Source organism: Nannospalax galili, unplaced genomic scaffold (assembly GCF_000622305.1).
Source record: "Nannospalax galili isolate Female #2095 unplaced genomic scaffold, S.galili_v1.0 scaffold390, whole genome shotgun sequence".
NCBI lineage: Eukaryota > Metazoa > Chordata > Mammalia > Rodentia > Spalacidae > Nannospalax > Nannospalax galili.
Genome location: NW_008330777.1, coordinates 74,352 through 91,476, shown reverse-complemented (window position 1 = coordinate 91,476; position 17,125 = coordinate 74,352). Strand labels below are relative to the sequence as shown.

Here is a 17,125-nt window from a genome sequence, read left to right as displayed (position 1 = left end):
GTAAACCTCAGATAGTTTTCATCCAAGAAATTCTGACCCTTGTGTCCCTCTACCTCTTCCTACTTGGTACTTGCCCTCAGAGATTCTACACTATAAACAAGCAAGGAGAACCTAGTTTTCTCCTTATCTAGTGTAAGAATAAGGAAGAAGGAAAATAGCTCTCAGTATCTAAATGAAAATCTACAAGATTACTTTTCTGCTAATATTGACATGTTTTGACTCTACCAAGTGTTCTGCGCTGTGCTATTAGACTAACTGGATTTTCAGTGTCTTACAAAATAGCCTTGTGGATTTAATGAGCCCAAAGTGGTCTTCTACCATAACAATTTCATATACACGTATTTAACTTGAATTCTTACTCTGTGTATGAAATTATAAAGTACTTTTTATAGAATATCCACCCCAAAATTTACAAACTTTTAAAAATGTATGTTATCTTGAGGTTTTGATTTTTTTTTTTCTAAGATGATCAAAGCAGAGGCCAAAGAATATGATTGACTAGCAGACAATCTCAATAGAAACCTAAAGCTTTCCTTGAAGTCTCTGTGTTCTAAATACATGAACTAGTTCTACTTCGGCAGTATGTACACTAAAATACCTCAGTGTGCGTTAAATTGTACTACTGATGATCATCAATGTGACTAGAGTAAAATGTTTCTACCAAAGGAAAATGGCTAAATTGTAGTTGGTGTTTCATTGTGTACCTGAGTGCAGGAAACGTACAAGCTTCTGCAGAAGACATAAAACCTGAAACTCATGGTGGTGGCCAAGTGTCCTAGTCAGTCCTGTAAATCCTGAAACTTCTGTGAGGACAGAACAGTGTAGAGTGAATAGGTGCCACAAAGCCAGCAGCAGCTTCTGGCAGGGGCAGTATCCATGCCCTCTTTCCGCTAGTCCCTCTATAGCAGGTGGTGCCCACGCCCACCTTCTGGCTAGCCCCTCTATAGCACTGACTGGGGAGGGCGCTTCCGAGGAGACAATACCGCGGGAGCAGTTGCATCACTGCAAGGAACGGCTTGTCTGTGAGCCGCAAGGACCAGCTTTGCTCCGCCCCGGACACCCCCCCTCCCCCGTGATTGGCTTGTGCAAGCCAAGGAGCAGTACTGTGCAGCGAATCCACTCAAGCCATTCAAGCTACGCTGCGACTTCCGGCCTTCTTCCCGCCCTTTCCGTTCCTGGCGAGTTCTGCTGTTTTCCTGGTCCTGACCTCCCACCAGTTGGCTAGCTGGAGGCAGCTCACAAGCTTCAGGTCTATGGCCGCCCCAGGGTCTGTGACTGTGGCGCTGCAGGTGGCCGAGGTGCTGGAAACCATCGTGAGCCGCTGCGTGGGGCCTGAGGGACGGCAGGTGTTGTGTACGAAGCCCACTGGCGAGGTGCTGCTTAGCCGGGATGGAGGTCTTCTCCTGGAGGCCTTGCACTTGGAACATCCCATAGCCAGGTACCTCTCTCCACCTCCAGTAAGCCAGGCTTGCAGCCTCCGTCAACTTCGTTTTGTCTCCCTAAACTTCGTTTAGTCCCGAGGCCCTAAGGCCGTGGACCTAGAGAAAAAACCTCCTGAGACCAGCACAGACCCCGGTTTAGAGTGCTGCCCAAAGGAGTAGGCATCAACCCCAAATTTTATTAACTACCAAGAACTCTTTTCACTCGTTTCCCAGGATCTTAGAATAAAACAAAGTAACTTAGAAAAGGGAAAAAATTAAGCTAAGTCTGTGTATAAAAAAGATAGTCTATGTCCATAACTATAAAAACGGGTTTAACTTGGTTCCAAAGTAGAAAGCCAATCTTCAGAAAATCTGAATTGCTTTTTCTTTCTCCCCGTACAGGATGATAGTGGCATGTGTTTCCAGTCATCTCAAAAAAACAGGAGATGGTGCTAAAACATTTATTATTTTTCTTTGCCATTTACTAAGAGGACTTCATGCAATCAGAGAAAAAGAAAAAGAGTCATTCACTTCTGAAAATATTCATACTCATGCCTGGCATTGGAAAAACAGTTGTCAGTGGAAATATATTGCCCAAGCTCTACTAATGTTTCAGACACAAATACTAGATGGCATTGTGGACCAATATTTAAGTAGACACTTTCTGTCCATCTTTTCTTCACCAGCTAATGAACGAACATTGTGTAGGAACTCCTTAGAATTACTCCTGGAAGCATATTTTTGTGGAAGAGTAGGAAGAAATAATCACAAGTTTATTTCACAGTTGATGTGTGACTACTTTTTCAAGTGTATGACTTGTAAAAGTGGGGTTGAAGCATTTGAATTAGTGGATAACTGTTTTGTAGAATTGAATGTTGGTGTGACTGGTCTTCCTGTTTCAGATTCTAGAATTGTGGATGGACTTGTGCTTCACAGAGACTTCTCTATTTATTGCCCAGCAGATGGTGACATAAGAATGGTGATAGTAACAGAATCCATCCAGCCTCTCTTTTCAGCTTCTAAGTCAGAGTTTATTCTAAATTCAGAAGCACAGTTTCAGACATCTCAGTTTTGGATTATGGAAAAGACAAAAACAGTAATGAAACATTTACATAGTCAGAATGTGAAACTGCTCCTGTCCAGTGTGAAACAACCAGACCTGGTTATTTACTGTGCAGGACTGAGTGGCATATCAGTGGTGGAGTGTGTATCAGCAGAGGAAATTTCTCTTATCCACAGGATTGCTGGCCTTTCTCCATGTGCCCTACCACAGGTCTCTTCACAGTGTGACATTTGTAGCACTGCTTTGGTGAAGTTTTGTAAACCCCTTGTCCTTAGATCCAAAAGGTACGTTCATCTTGGCTTGATTAGCACATACACGTTTATACCACACTGTATGATCCTTTGTGGACCAGTTCTGGGTCTTGTTCAACAACACGAGAGTGCTCTTCATGGAGCATTCAAAATGCTTAGGCAGTTATTTACTGACCTTGATCTAAATTATGTAATACAAACCAAAGACCAAAATGACACATCAAGTCCTCTTATTTACAAAAATAGCAGAGAAAATATTCCGTTACCAGAAATTGATAAGTATCAGGACATAATAGTAAAGAAAAAAGATAAATTAGAAAAAACTCAGAACTGCTTAAAAGTATATTCAAATTCGGTATCTTCAGATATAGACTTAGAAACAGAAATACCATGTTCAATATCCAAAGTGACACCAACAGATACATTCCAAACAGATGAAACTCTGAAGTGTTCATCTCCCCCCAAAATCTGGAAAATCAATGACCATGAACTGTTAATTGAGAATAATTCTACTGAAAATCCTATAACAGAAAACACTAGAGCAGAAATTTCTTATGAAAATGTACAGATCACAGATACTGCTAGAAGGGGACACATGCTTCTGGCGAGATCTAAGTTGCTGACTACACATGCTTCCCAGGATCACTGTTCCTCGACTATGCCAGCAGGCTGTGTTTTGCCAGTGGGTGGTAATTTTGAGATCTTGTTACATTATTATCTTCTCAATTTTGCCAAGAGATGCCCACAGTCTGAAGAAACTGTGGTCAGTGTGCTAATTGCTAATGCACTTTTAGGCATTCCCAGAATCCTCTGTAAGCCTAAGAAAGGAATTCACAGCTTTCCACTGCTCTATCTCAGATCTCTCCAGGCACTGCAAACCACTCAACCCATGATAAGTGGTCAGGCAGGTTTGGAATCAGTAGCTGCTAAGTACCAGTTGCTAACTTCAGTTTTTCAATGTTTGACAAAAATATTAACCATTGATTTAATAATCAGTATTAGGAGACAGCCTCAGAAAACTGGCAATGAAGATTCAGAAGAGGAATTTTAACATTTTAAAGTATTTTTAATACAGCTTTTCATTCTGGGCCAGTTTCTATGGCTCAGTAGACAAGGAAACTTAACATCAATCCTGAAAACCTGAGATCAGTACCCACATGGTGGAAGGAGAGAGCCAACTCTCAGAGATTGTCCTCTGACCTCCGCTTGTACTGTGGCACTAAATAATTGTAAGAAAAAGCAACTTTTAATTCAATTCAAGCTATAAAACAAAGCAGGCATTTTACTGGCTTTGAAGTCATTTCAGACTTTACAGAAGTCCACCAAGTCCACAAGACCATTCATTCTGACTAGAATGGCATCTTCAGGTGCCATCTTATTTTAGTTGTTTATAAGCATACATACAGAATGTTATTTAAAACAAGTTTCCATAGTTAGACTTTGTAAAGCAGTTAAAGCAGTTAATTTATATTTTTTAAAAGTATATAAATTCATTTTCCCTTTGTTGCCATTTGCTTTATTTCTATTTCGTTTGGAAAAAAAACAAAAAACCTTAAATGGCTCGATAGGTAAAGTGTTTGCCGTGCATGCCTGGCAACCTGAGTTTGACCCCTGGAAGCTATGTAAAACTGGAAGGAGAGAACCAACACTACAAAGTTGTCCTCTAGCGGCCTCATGTACTGTGGCACATCTGTGCACATACAGTTTTTAAGAGTTTGGGTAGATTTTTCACTTGTGCACCATTGAAATTTTGGTCTGTGATACCAAAAATCAGACTATGCATTGTGAATTCATTTTCCTGTAATGAGAAGTTAATACCGGAAAAGATAAGGAATTTGTATTTTCCATTTCTCCTGGCTCCTAAAATCTTGCAAAGATATTTCGTGCGGTTGTTAGGGGTTTGTTTTTTTTCTTCTGTTTTTTTTTTTTTTCTTGTTTTTTTTGTTATTTTGGGTGACTGGCCAGAGTTAAATAGTAACAATTTGGCAGTAATTTGTAGTGTACATTTGTGAATGTTTACATCATTTTTAAAAGCTTACAAGGACAGTGTCTTCTACTTTCAGTAGTTCCCTGTAACACCTAGAACAGTGTTTTTTTACTCCAAGTATTTCTATGTGCCTGTGAAGTGACACAGTTGTATCTCAACTGTCCCCCTAAGTACATCTTTCTAGTTTATTTATTTATTCAACAAATTCTTAACTGTGTGAAAATACTGGGCTAGATGCTGAATATGCATCATGCACATTGCTTTAAATGGTTACTGGCCTGTGTCTGCATTCAGGAAAAGTTAAGAGAAAAACCTGTAGTGGACTGGAGAGATGGTTCTAGCTGCTGCACAAGCATGAGGAACCGGAGTTCAAATCCCCAGAACCTACATAAAAAGCCAGGCTTGGCAGTGAAAGTCTGTAACCCCAGAACTGAGGGCTGGGTAAATCCATTCAGATCCTGGAACTCATAGGCCAGCCTGTCTAACCAGTTACTGAGTTCCAGCTTTAGTGAGAGACACTAATTCTGTCTCAGGACAGAATACTTGGAGAACAATTGAGGAAGACACCAAGCATCAACCTCCGACCTCCATGTGCGTGGTCACCTTCACACATACAAACATGTACATAGACCTCATGCACACACAAGCCTGCAGTGTCGTCACACAGTCTCATGATTTTTTTTAATATTAAGCACAGTACTATTTTAAAGGTTTATGCCATATGATGTATTATTTCATGAGACCAATCTAGCTCTTAGTTTGTAGATAAATGAACCTACATTAAAATTGCTGTGCATTTTTCCCTGTTCATTTTTAATTGTCTATGAGGTCATTTTGCTTTATTTTGTTTCTATTGTTTCAAATATTCTTCAGTCATTAAAGGCATGTGAAGACTTCCAGATGTGTCCGGTGGTTTGTATTTGTTTTCATTTCATGAGTGTAAATGTCAATAGTTAGGCGACTCCTGTAGTCTGTGAGTGGTCTTTGTATGATTGGCACCGGGTTATAGTCTGCATAAAATGACTTTCCAATAAGTGTGTGTTCTGAGCATATTTATTGAATGACTAGTCACATGGCCTTTATAGATGGGGCATATAATTTTCTTACAGACATTCAGGAATAAGAGATCTGTTTAGGGGGAAAGGAGCAGGGAATGTAGAGCAGAGCTCTGAGTGTGATAGTGCTTGCTTGCAAGCCTAGCACTCAAGAGATGGAGGCAGGAGGATCCGGCGTTCAAGGCCATCCCTGGCTGTGTGAGACCTTGTCTCAGAATGAAAGGAAAGAGGAAAAAAAGAAGGGGAGAGGGAAGGGAAAGTATAGAACAGATTCATACAAAGTAATCTTTTTATTAAGAATCTGTCCCTCAGTAATGATGATAAAGCTTTCATGAGTGATCCTTACAGAATTGGAACTGGGTATGTACATCATTGGCTTAGAAGAAAAATATAGGGACATTTTTTAATGTAATTAAATTTGTGCCATCTACCACAAGGTAATAAGAGCAAAGTTACATTAAAAATCTGAATAAAAAAGAATTGGGACACAGAAAGGTGTGGAGACAGTTTGAAATCAAAGCCATTTTCCTGTTTTCTAATGCTGTGTGATAAATAGCCCCAATGCCTCCCTGGACTTGACTGCATTCTGGTGTGGGAGGATCAGGTAAACTGAGGCTCACGGAGGAACTCGGGACTCACTGCTCAATGAGAAGGGTGTTGATGTCATGTCAAATTATAAGAATAGCATGTGGAATGGACTGTATATTGCAGCAGCTGTCTTTGGAAAATACAGTCTGTTACCCCATGGGAGGGGAAAGAAGATAAATATGCATCAGCTTCTCAGCTGAGGTTTTCTGAAGTTACATATCAATCTACCTCCCACATATTCTCCAGTCACCTTTGTGAATCTGATTTTTTTTTCTTATTGAGCCTGCATGAGCCATTTTTATCTTCAAACCAATAGGCATTAAATAATTGAACATTCTGGAACTGCTTCTGTCAGAGGAGCTGTTTACTCATGTTAAACAGAAAGCAAATGTCATCTCATATCCATGTTTCAAACCAAAAGGAATGGGAAGAAGATGTGATTTAAGTATGAGCAGAAATTTCTCATCTTCTCCCTAAAGCAGTACACTGTCTTTTCCAGTTATTGCAGAGCGAGAAGGTAAGTGGTCACATGCACACACATGCACATGGCACACACACACTCAGTTACTCGGTGCAGTTAGACTAGCAAAACATTGGTACCAAGTTTAAAAGGCTGGGTGGAAAGGATATGTGCAACATCTATTTACTGATTTAGGAAAAAATTATTTTCACTGTCTTAATTGCTGTTAGATGAGCTTTAACTCAAGGACAAGACCCTCAGGGACAGAAGGGACAGAAATGAGGAAATCGATTGGCATCACTGCTTGACCAGGCAGAGCTGTCTCTATCCCCCTGGGCTACTCAAGACTTGTAGGAATGAAATGAACTGCCATTTGTCTCTGCATTTCAGAACCTCTGTTTTGGCAGCTCTACCTTTATTCCAACAACAAAAAACCTCTTCTGTGGCTGTATGCTTAGCTTTATAAATAAATTTTTGAAAATCAGGTAAACATCAAAACAACTAATATCTACTTTTAGACTTTGTTAACATTTTTCAATACTTCTTTTTTCCAAGATGGTCTTATTGTTTGGGAGGGTGGTTTGAGGTATATTTTAATGAAAACACTAATTAAAAATAATTTGCATTTTTAATTGGAAACCACTGTGGTGGCAAGGGCTTTGCCACCACTGTTGGACCAGGTCCCCTTGAATGTTCTTGAGGCACCTGATAGACATGTTCTCTTCTCTTAGAAGTTCTTGTAACTACTTCAGGGACTGGGTTCTTCTCAAGTGTTTAACTACTTTGAGTTTTGTATTCCCCAGAGGGATATTCTTGTATATTTGAGAGCATGTGCCTTTTCTAATCCAAGCATCTTTACTGTATCATTTTCCCAATATGGTCATCATCTGTGCTCTTTATTCTGGTAACAGTATATGGGCTATGAAGGTGACCTGGATCCTCAATGTATTTTTCATGACCTTCAGGCATAGACCAAAACACTTTATCTGAAATTCTTGTAACTACGATGAATCCAATCTGTGACGTACCTAATCTGTACCAATGAGAGTCTCCATACCTTTTGTCACAGTCCGTTGCCTGCCTTTGGGCCTCTGGATGACAAGCGCAAAAATCCTTTATAAATAAGTGTAGTGCCTGTTCTCTTTAGAGGCAGCATCCACTAAAATATTCAGTGTTATCTGTGGAAGCCTGAACTTCCCCAAGATGCTTTTAAGAGGAGTCATGCTTTATTTCAAATTATCTTCTGTACCATGTGGTCCTGTAAAAGCATCATCTCCTAGTGTCTCAAGTTCTTGAATGGGTAGTGAAGTGCCAGAGGAAAATGATGGTAAGTTTCCATTGAAAAGAAAAGAAGAACCTTAGAAAATGGAATGTGAGATGGAATGAGTGGTTAATGGGACCGTGAAATCTGGTCAAGAATGCTGCACAGTATATAGGATAGGAATTCAAGTAATTTTGTTTTAATATTAAATATATAAATAACTACAAACCTGTAATCCCAGCACCTGGGAGGCTGAGACTGAAGGCCTCAAAAAGGCAAACAGGACTAAAGAACTTCAAATCACCAGCATAAAGTCAGTGCACTTTAGTATACAAATGAATAAACCCAGGGCTATGCATAACACCCAACACAGGGCCATCTCAGACTAAGCAAAGTAACTGTGATGCTTCTCAGTCTCTGGCCTCATGATCTAGAACTTGCCTGCAAAGCCTTCATCTGGGCCTTTGCAATTACTGACTCAGCTTCGGTGTCCACCTCTTGCATAGCTATGAATGGGGGAGACATTTCTTTCACTTGTCAATACAGTGTGTACTTAACCTTTTTTTGGGGGGGTGGAGGTGGACAAGATCTCCCTGTAGCTGGAACTTGCTATGTAGACCATGTTGTCCTCAATCTCATAGAGACCCACCTACTTCCCTCGGCTGGGATTAAAGGTGTGTACCACCACACCTAGATTTTGGTCACTTTTTTCCAAAATGTATGTATGTTTATGTGTATTAGTGTTTTGCTTGCATGTATGTAAGTACACCTGTGTTGTGCAATACCCATGGAGGCCAGAAGAGGTTGTTGGATCCCCTGGAACTGGAATTACATGAAGATGCTAGGAACCGAACCCAAGTCCTCTGGAAGAACAGGCAGTATTCTTAACCACTAAATCACCTCTCCAGCCCCTTGGCCATTTTTTAAAGAAACAAGGGAGTCCTCCGTGGGCCATATTTTATATCTTGAATCCTTGTCTAAGAACCAGTGTACATGGTGCTTTTTGATACAGAAAATCACAGTGAGCATTTAAATGTAGTGCAGTATGTCCAAGAGACAGGTGGGTGGGGCCTGATAGGGATGATGGGTTTAGGAGATGTCATGGTTTTTAGGCTTTAATATTTGGACTTCAAGTCTATATTCAGATATTCTGTTGCACCTGATTGTGAAATCTGTGAACCTCATTTCCTCCTCCTGAGGCTCTAGTTTTTGAGATAGCTCTTCACCCACACATACACCCTAAAGGGAGTTTCCAAAGGCTTGTGATTTTTTGTTGTTGTTGTTTTCTTTTTTTCTTTAATGCAGGGCTGACCCTGTACCTTATGGAGAAAGCTAGAATTCTTCATGGTTATTGTGTTGTCAGACTGTTCATGAATTAGACTGGAAAACTGATGAAAATAGAATGTTTTTAGTTTGACAGCTGTATTAGTCAACTTTGCACCACTGCAACACAATACCAGAGTAACTTAAAATGAGAAAAACTTGATTTTGGCTTATGATTTGAGATTACAATCTATGGTCACTCAACTTTTCTATTTTATTGGCTTGTGGCAAGGTTGAGCATCATGGTAGACTAAGAGAAGCTCACCTCATGGAGCCAGGAAGCAGAGAGAAGGGGCCAGGGTCCCAGTATATCCTACAAGGGCAAACCTCAAGAACCAACTTCTTCACCTAAGCCGCATCTCCTGAAGTTCGTCCAAACTCCCTCTAGCATCATGGGCTGTGCACCTTGTTTAAGTACATGAGCTTTGCCTCCTACATAAGGGATCAGACTTTGACAACCGAATTCTTGGCCAAGTCTCTGAAGAAAGTCTAGTATTATCTGATCCTGTCTTTCATGGTCCTTGACTAATTTGACAGATTGTAGAATTGAAGTTAACTTGTAAAAGGCTAATGGTGATTCTTGTTCTTTGTAAAAAAACAAATGTTGCCTCACCAAGGTCTGTCAATGCTGGTTTTGCATTATCAGTGTGCTAACTCTCTGACACTGTAACAAAATACCTAATAAAAATCTGCCTAAAGCAGGAAAAATTTATTTGAGCTCATAGGTTCAGAGATTTCAGCCCGTGGTCACTGAACTCTGTTGTTTCCGGACCTGTGGAGAGGCAGGGTATCCTGGTGAGACAGTGTAGTAGATAGAGCAGAGCTGCCATTCACTTCAGGGAAAGAGGGAGGGAGGGAGGGAAGAGGAACTAAAATGCTGGGAACAAATAAACCCTTCCATGGCATGTCCTTAGCTTTCCTAAAGGTCCTATGACTTCCCACTAGTTCATTAAGCTCTGAAACCATCAGTGGATTAATATGTTCATGAAGCCAAAGGCCTCACGATCCAGTCTCTTCCAAAAGGCCCCACCTCTGAGTACTGTTGGATTGGAGACTGAGCCAACATGGGAGCTCTGGAGGAACCACTTACAATGCAAACCATAATAATTAACAAATATCAAATTTAGTCTTCCTGGTTGCCTGTATATGTATTTTCCCTTTGGAGTCTGCTTTTCTCAGTGCATAATGAGTAAAATAAAATCTTCTACATACATTTATTTTATAGTTGTATAATTTTATTTTTTTAATTGTCCTTTAACACCCTGATTCTCTAGCAATTTAGTCCAATCCCAGAAGGGTGGCACTGAGTGAGTGGAGAGCTCAAAGCTTTGAATGGATTGTTTATCCAGAAGATACTCTGCTGAGAGCTATTTGAAAGGGCGAGACAGTGTTCGCCATCGTTGCTGGGCACAGTGGGTCTACATTTGAGTTTATTTCAGTAGAAATTCTGCACAGCCAAATTTGAGGACCGCTGTGGGTTTGTTTGTTTGTTTTTTGTCCCCCCCCCATCCTATAAAATTTAAACTAGTTCACTTATATAACCACAAGGGAAGAAATGGGGAGACAGCTGTTGTGCGGCCTTAGAGAAACAGGCTGGAAACACCACTGGCTGTCACGTCCTGTGTCCCCTCCTGCCGCCCACATCCTGTCTCCTAGGCATTTAAAAGCCCGTGTTGGCCTTAGAAGGAACATCTCTCTAACTTGGGAAGATGGGGGAGTTTTTCCCGGGGCGTTGGCAGGCAGGGCAGCTGAAGTTCAGCTAGTTTCAGGAGTGTTTGCTCAAAGACCGTTCTCAAAAAGGGAGGAAGTAATGCTGTTATCAAACAATTGTATTTTACAAAGAAGTGTGGGAGGCACGAGGAGGGTTAGACCCTGTGCAAGACAGGCGGAGAGCAGCCACTGCATCAGACAGGAACCGGAAGGGCCACCGTGAAAACGCAAGTCTTCAGTCTGTCTTGGACCTTAAACCCCATGCCCAGAGACCTGCTCTATGGCATTTGAAGAGCCTGAAAATCGGTCACTTGACTGTTCACCATAGTCAAGGAAGCCCAGTCGAGAAAGAAGAGGCCGGGACCAGTGGGACATGAAGGAGGCTGAGAGACGCCATTGAGGCCTATGAGGGCTGGATGACATCATCTGGTCTTTGAAGGTTGGATGATGCGGCCAAGCCATCCACTGTTGTCCTCCGGAGGAGGGTTCAGGTGTGCCTGCAGGGTGAACAGCCTAGGGAAAGCACCAGCCAGAGGGGCCCCAGTGACAGCCCCTTTCTGGATGATAGCCTCTTCCTGAGTGACAGCCCCAGCAGGTGACATCCGTTCCTGGATGACAGCCCCTTTTCAAGCTGCCTAAACTCCCATGTGGTCAAAGCTTGGTCACCTACCTTCTGAAACTTTCAAAATCTTTTGAACCCAGAATGGTGGTTGCTGTGCGTATCAGGGAATGTGAACAAATTTGGCCTCAATGAATAGTGGCAGTGCTCCAAACTGTTTCATCCCCCCTGCCTTTTGGATAACAAAATCCCTTTCATGTGTTCAGAGTCCATTAATCCCTTCTTCCCTTAAAAACAATCCATCCTACGAACACAGACACCAGTGAAAAAGATTTGGACAAAGGAAAAGGAAGTACAGTATTTGGCCAAAGAGCAAATGACTACAATCATGGTCTTTAGAATCAAGATCCCCAGAATTTTAGCTTGCCACCCACTGTGTGCCACCAGATACTTAACCTAAATATGCCTGTTCCTCGTTTGGAAAACAACTAACATGGATCTTAAAGTTTAGAGATTGTGCACATGAAGGACAAGACCACTGTGTCTGGTGTGAACTAATATCCCAAATTACCAGGGTCTTTATGTTATGATGCTAATGATGAACATAATAAACAAAAGTACATAGAATGTTTTCGCAGCCCCTTCCCCATTTCTGTTTTTAAAATGGAATTCGGAGATTAGAAGGAACTCAGATTACTTCACTGGTGGTTGAAGCTGTCATTTCTTGAGACCCCCCAACTGTTCAGGTCAGGACAGGGGGCCCTGAAGCACAGGAGTCTCTGCCCTGAAGAACAGGTGAGTGAAGCCAAGGGACACATTTCAGAGTCTTTAATGTGGACAAGGGTCCCCTTATGAGCACATATATGAACATGCATGTTGATGTATCTGTGTACCAGGATCTGAGTATGTTCACAGGACATGGTGATTAAATAGGACATCTGCAAATTATCAGCATTGTCCGTGATTACAGATGATAGTGAGTAGGCAGCATAGCATGGGGAAATGAAATTTGGCTTACCTGTGAAAAAGTAGTACTGATTGCAGTCATTTACATGCTCCCTTCACCATTTATGTTTAATTACCATGCTGTACAATTATAATCATGTATATCATTAGATACTCGCCCAGTAAACTTCCATGTAAGCTGTCTTGATTGGAACGACATCCATGCTCTTGGGCCCTCTACTCAGATACCATTTTAGTTTGAGCACAACTTGGTCACCTGTCCACAGACATGTTGATTTAAGCCTCTGTTATCAGGGACTGTCAGGAGGGATCTGACTCTCTACAGTTCCAGAATTCCCTACGAGGTGGCATTGACAGTCACTAGTTTGAGGAAACCGTTCTTTTTTTTTTTTTTTCTTGGGCTTTTTGAGACAGGGTTTCCCAGTAGTCCCAGCTGGCCTGAAACTCACTATATAGACCAGGATGACTCACTAAGATCTGCCTGCCTCTGCCTCCCAAGTGCTGGGATTAAAGGCATGTGCCACCACACCTGGCTGAAACGGTTCTTTTAACCAACCCGTATCCCTGTGCCAGGGAGTGGGGAGTGGGGGGATCTGACTTTCTCCCTCTTCTTCCTCTCCTACCCCAGCAGTTGTTCAAAGGGTCCCTGGAGTTCACCTCTCACCACAGCTGAAGGGGCACACACAGCTAAGGGGACAGACACACAAATTCACACACATTAGATAGCAACAGAGACACAAAAATGGAATGAAAGAAATACACAGAACAAGAGACTAGGAGAGTCAGTGTTGCAAGAGAGCTGGGCAGGGACAAGGGCACAAGTGCATAGTCAGTGACAGGTGGGAAAAGCCGAGTAGGTACGGAGACGTGGGGTGATTTTAATGAAAATAGCAAATTCAGAGGCCTTCACAGGAGTGGTGGTATTGTCTGATAGTTCATGAAATGAAAGAGTTCCCACAAGCAACTCAGTGAAGGCTTTCTTGCTGCTGTGCATAGAGAGGAAAAAGGAAGAACAGGTTGACAAAAAAAATAAAGTGTTGGGGAGTGGAGGAGTAGAGAAAGAAAGTAACAGAGAAAGATGACAGGATCAGGAGAGGAGGACCTTGAGCAGGTCCGGGTGTCTGTTGGATCCTTGGTCAGTACCCAGCTGGTTAAATGCTAGGGAGACAGAAAAGATGGGATACATTCATGGTCTCTTTTTTATTTTTATTTTTTATTATTTTTTTTTTAATTTTAGGGGCAGAGGCAGGGGCAGGGGGCAGAGGGGCAGAGGGGCAAAGGGGCCGAGGCAGAATCAGAGGGAGAGGCAGAGGCAGGTAGATCACCATGCGATGGAGTCCAGCCTGGTCTACAAGGTAAGTTCCAGGCCTGTTGGGGCGATGGGGAGACCCAGTTTACTACAAGCTTTGCAAGATCTTGTCCCACTACAACCAATTAAACAACCTCGGTCCTTGTCTTCCATTCTAACCTACAGAGCTGGGCTCTGGGGACTCCCAGGTGCTGGCAGAGAAAAGAGGGAGACATGCTGTGTCCCTGATTCAATGACCACCAGTATATTGAACTCAGAAAGACTTGGGTTGGATAACTTCTCAAAGATTTAGACAAAGTCCAAGTTTCCTTCTCAGGAAAAATTCCCAGAAGCCGGAGACAGTGGACTAGAGGAGGGAAGGTCACCACTAAGATCTAGGTCCCAATGACCTTAGCTAATTACCAATGTCCTCAAAGTTCAGGCCAAACATCCAATCTCAACAGACAACTGTGTCCAGGCCAAGGAAAAGCAGAGGACAATTTGAGCTTGCAGAATGCTAGACAAGGGATAGGAGATACTTGACATCTGGGGTCCATTCCTATCCAGAACTGTCTCCACCATTATTTGACAGTTGTGCTGGCATTTAAAAATGATCAGGTGGGAATAGGGGAGGAAACGAACTTGTCAAGTTGATGTATGCACAGAATCCTGAAGGATAGGTCTCAGCAATGAATGTTAATTCCTAGTTGTCAGACTACCAAGGCCTGAGAGGGAGAATAAAAAGGAAGGGTGTGACTGTGTCACTGGATATTGCTGATACTACTGACAACCCAAGATGTAATCCCCAAACAATGCCCTATAGAAACAGCGACTACATTGAGTACTCAGGTCTAGTAATCTAGTATGGCAATTATGGGCTGGAAGTCAGGTCTCCTCGATGGCAAGGCCAGCTCTGCCTCCACCTTGCTCAGACCTGTTGTGAAGGATACTCCCGAAGCCTCCTATATTCCATCCCATCTTGCCTGTTTAGTCCCGCTTGGGACAAAGCTGTTGGGCAACCAGAATGCTGTCCACTCACTGGTAGGCCCGGCATTCTCCAGTTTCCAGTGGATCAGCTCTGCCTCTACCTGCTTGCCCCAGCCCAGTGGAACTGTGAGCTGTATATCTGACTTCTGGCTCTTGGTCTCCCAGACCCAAGACCACACAACACTCTCAGTGGCACTCTCAGGGGGTCACCCCCTCCTCCAGGTTCCACCGGAGGCAACCCCGCTCAGACAGTACAAAGTGAACAGCTCCTTCTGAGGGCCTGTGGGTGGCTCTGAAAAGAGCCTTTTGTTGGTGGTCTAAGAACTCGGGATGACTCAAGCGCGCTCCCCGCGGATGCGGCGGGCCAGCTGGATGTCCTTGGGCATGATGGTGACACGCTTGGCGTGGATGGCGCACAGGTTGGTGTCCTCGAAGAGCCCCACCAGGTAGGCCTCGCTGGCCTCCTGCAGCGCCATCACCGCCGAGCTCTGGAAGCGCAGGTCCGTCTTGAAGTCCTGCGCGATCTCGCGCACCAGGCGCTGGAACGGCAGCTTGCGGATCAGCAGCTCGGTGGACTTCTGGTAGCGCCGGATCTCGCGCAGCGCCACGGTGCCGGGCCGGTAGCGGTGCGGCTTCTTCACGCCGCCAGTGGCCGGTGCGCTCTTGCGGGCCGCCTTGGTGGCCAGCTGCTTCCGCGGGGCCTTGCCACCGGTGGACTTACGGGCCGTCTGCTTCGTGCGGGCCATGGCCGAAGGAACCGTGCGCGAGACAACAGAGGAGACGCTGCCCAGAGAGCGCCAACGCAGCCGTCTTTATACGTACCGGCTTCCCAACGGGGCGGAGAAACCCACTCGAAAGTCCCGCGCTGCCCGGCCATTGGCTGTGACGTCACCCACACCGGCGCCTCCGATTGGCTCGGGCCGGCCCCCTACCCCACCCCGCTGCGCTCCACCCCGCCAGCAGTTGGCCTGGCCCTGGTCCCACTTTCCGCGCGCTTGCAAGTCATCTTGGATGGCTGCCCACGCCCTCCTCGTCTTCCTACCGCGGGGCTCCGCCCAAGACGCTCCCGGACCTGCGCCCAGCGCATCTAGAAACGAAACCCAGGTCTGGGCAGGCAGGGCAGACGGCTCTGAGTTAGAGGCCAGCCTGGTCTGCATACTGAGCTCCGCGGTCAGCCCGGGCTCAGCCGGGAGACCTTGTGTCCAAAAGAGAACCTGGGGGCCGGGCGCGGTGACGTCAGCACGCCCTTGATCCCAGCAATCAGGAAGCAGAGGCAGGCGGGTCTGTGAGATGGGGGCCAGCCTGGTCCACATAGTGAGCTCCAGGACAGCTGTGGGTACAGGGAGACCATCTAAGAAATCCACAACACTAGACCAGTGAGGCCAGGACCCAGACCTTCCGCAGCCCGTAACTTTCACGGGGCGGCCGTGGTCACCACGTCGCGTAGACCTCATTTAACGCTGGGGCGCGAAGCTTAAGAAGGGAGGTAGAGCAGGTAACTATCCCCGAACTCCAGAACACCTGGGGACAGCGCGGGCCCAGGTGCATGCAGCCGAGTGTCGACTTGGAAAGGGCCTGCGGACACACTGGCCAGGACCAACCGCCCACTGACGAGCCGGGGGCTCAAGACCAGAAGGGAGGGCAGGGCAATCGGGGACTTGGGGAGCAGCGAGTACGGCGGCTGCCACCGAAAGCCAGCAGAACGGCTAATGTCTAATGTCACAACTCTTTAATCTGAAACAGTGGGTGGCTCTGAAAAGAGCCTTTGGTTTTGCGGGGTTCCGTTCTTCGAGTTGCGGTTGGGGCGGGGGAGGGGAGCACGGGAGCCTCACTTGCCCTTTGCCTTGTGGTGGCTCTCGGTCTTCTTGGGCAGCAGCACAGCCTGGATGTTGGGCAGGACGCCGCCCTGGGCGATGGTCACTTTGCCCAGCAGCTTGTTGAGTTCCTCATCATTGCGGATGGCCAGCTGCAGGTGGCGCGGGATGATGCGAGTCTTCTTGTTGTCGCGGGCCGCGTTGCCCGCCAGCTCCAGGATCTCGGCCGTCAGGTACTCCAGCACGGCCGCCAGGTAGACCGGGGCGCCGGCGCCCACCCGCTCCGAGTAGTTGCCCTTGCGCAGCAGCCGGTGCACGCGGCCCACGGGGAACTGCAGGCCGGTGCGGGACGAGAAGCTGGAACCTGCAATCAGCTTTCTATTATTGTTGGT

General features: G+C 44.9%; 2 protein-coding genes and 1 pseudogene across 2 annotated transcripts in view; 1 reads left to right on the top strand and 2 right to left on the bottom strand.

Moving 5' to 3' along the window:
- Positions 1 to 1,183: 1,183 nt before the first annotated feature.
- On the top strand, positions 1,184 to 5,619 carry Bbs10 (Bardet-Biedl syndrome 10). Its single transcript, XM_008851923.3, has 2 exons — positions 1,184 to 1,438; positions 1,824 to 5,619. The coding sequence occupies exons 1-2, from the start codon at positions 1,254 to 1,256 to the stop codon at positions 3,784 to 3,786; spliced, it is 2,148 nt and encodes a 715-aa protein (XP_008850145.1). The 5' UTR covers positions 1,184 to 1,253; the 3' UTR covers positions 3,787 to 5,619.
- An 8,330-nt stretch (positions 5,620 to 13,949) lies between these two features.
- On the bottom strand, positions 13,950 to 15,838 carry LOC103749098 (annotated as a pseudogene).
- Positions 15,839 to 16,633: 795 nt separating this feature from the next.
- LOC103749476 (histone H2A type 1-D-like) overlaps positions 16,634 to 17,125 on the bottom strand; it is a 38,833-nt gene continuing 38,341 nt past the window's right edge. Inside the window, exon 3 of the mRNA XM_008852353.3 lies at positions 16,634 to 17,111. Within this exon, the coding sequence (XP_008850575.1) occupies positions 16,748 to 17,111 (364 nt within the window). The 3' untranslated portion in view covers positions 16,634 to 16,747. The remainder of the gene's footprint in view (positions 17,112 to 17,125) is intronic.

Coding starts and splice junctions, on each gene's coding strand:
- Bbs10 (XM_008851923.3), top strand. CDS start 1,254: ATGGCCGCCCCAGGGTCTGTGACTGTGGCGCTGCAGGTGGCCGAGGTG. Junction 1,439..1,823: donor TTGGAACATCCCATAGCCAG/GTACCTCTCTCC, acceptor CTCCCCGTACAG/GATGATAGTGGCATGTGTTT.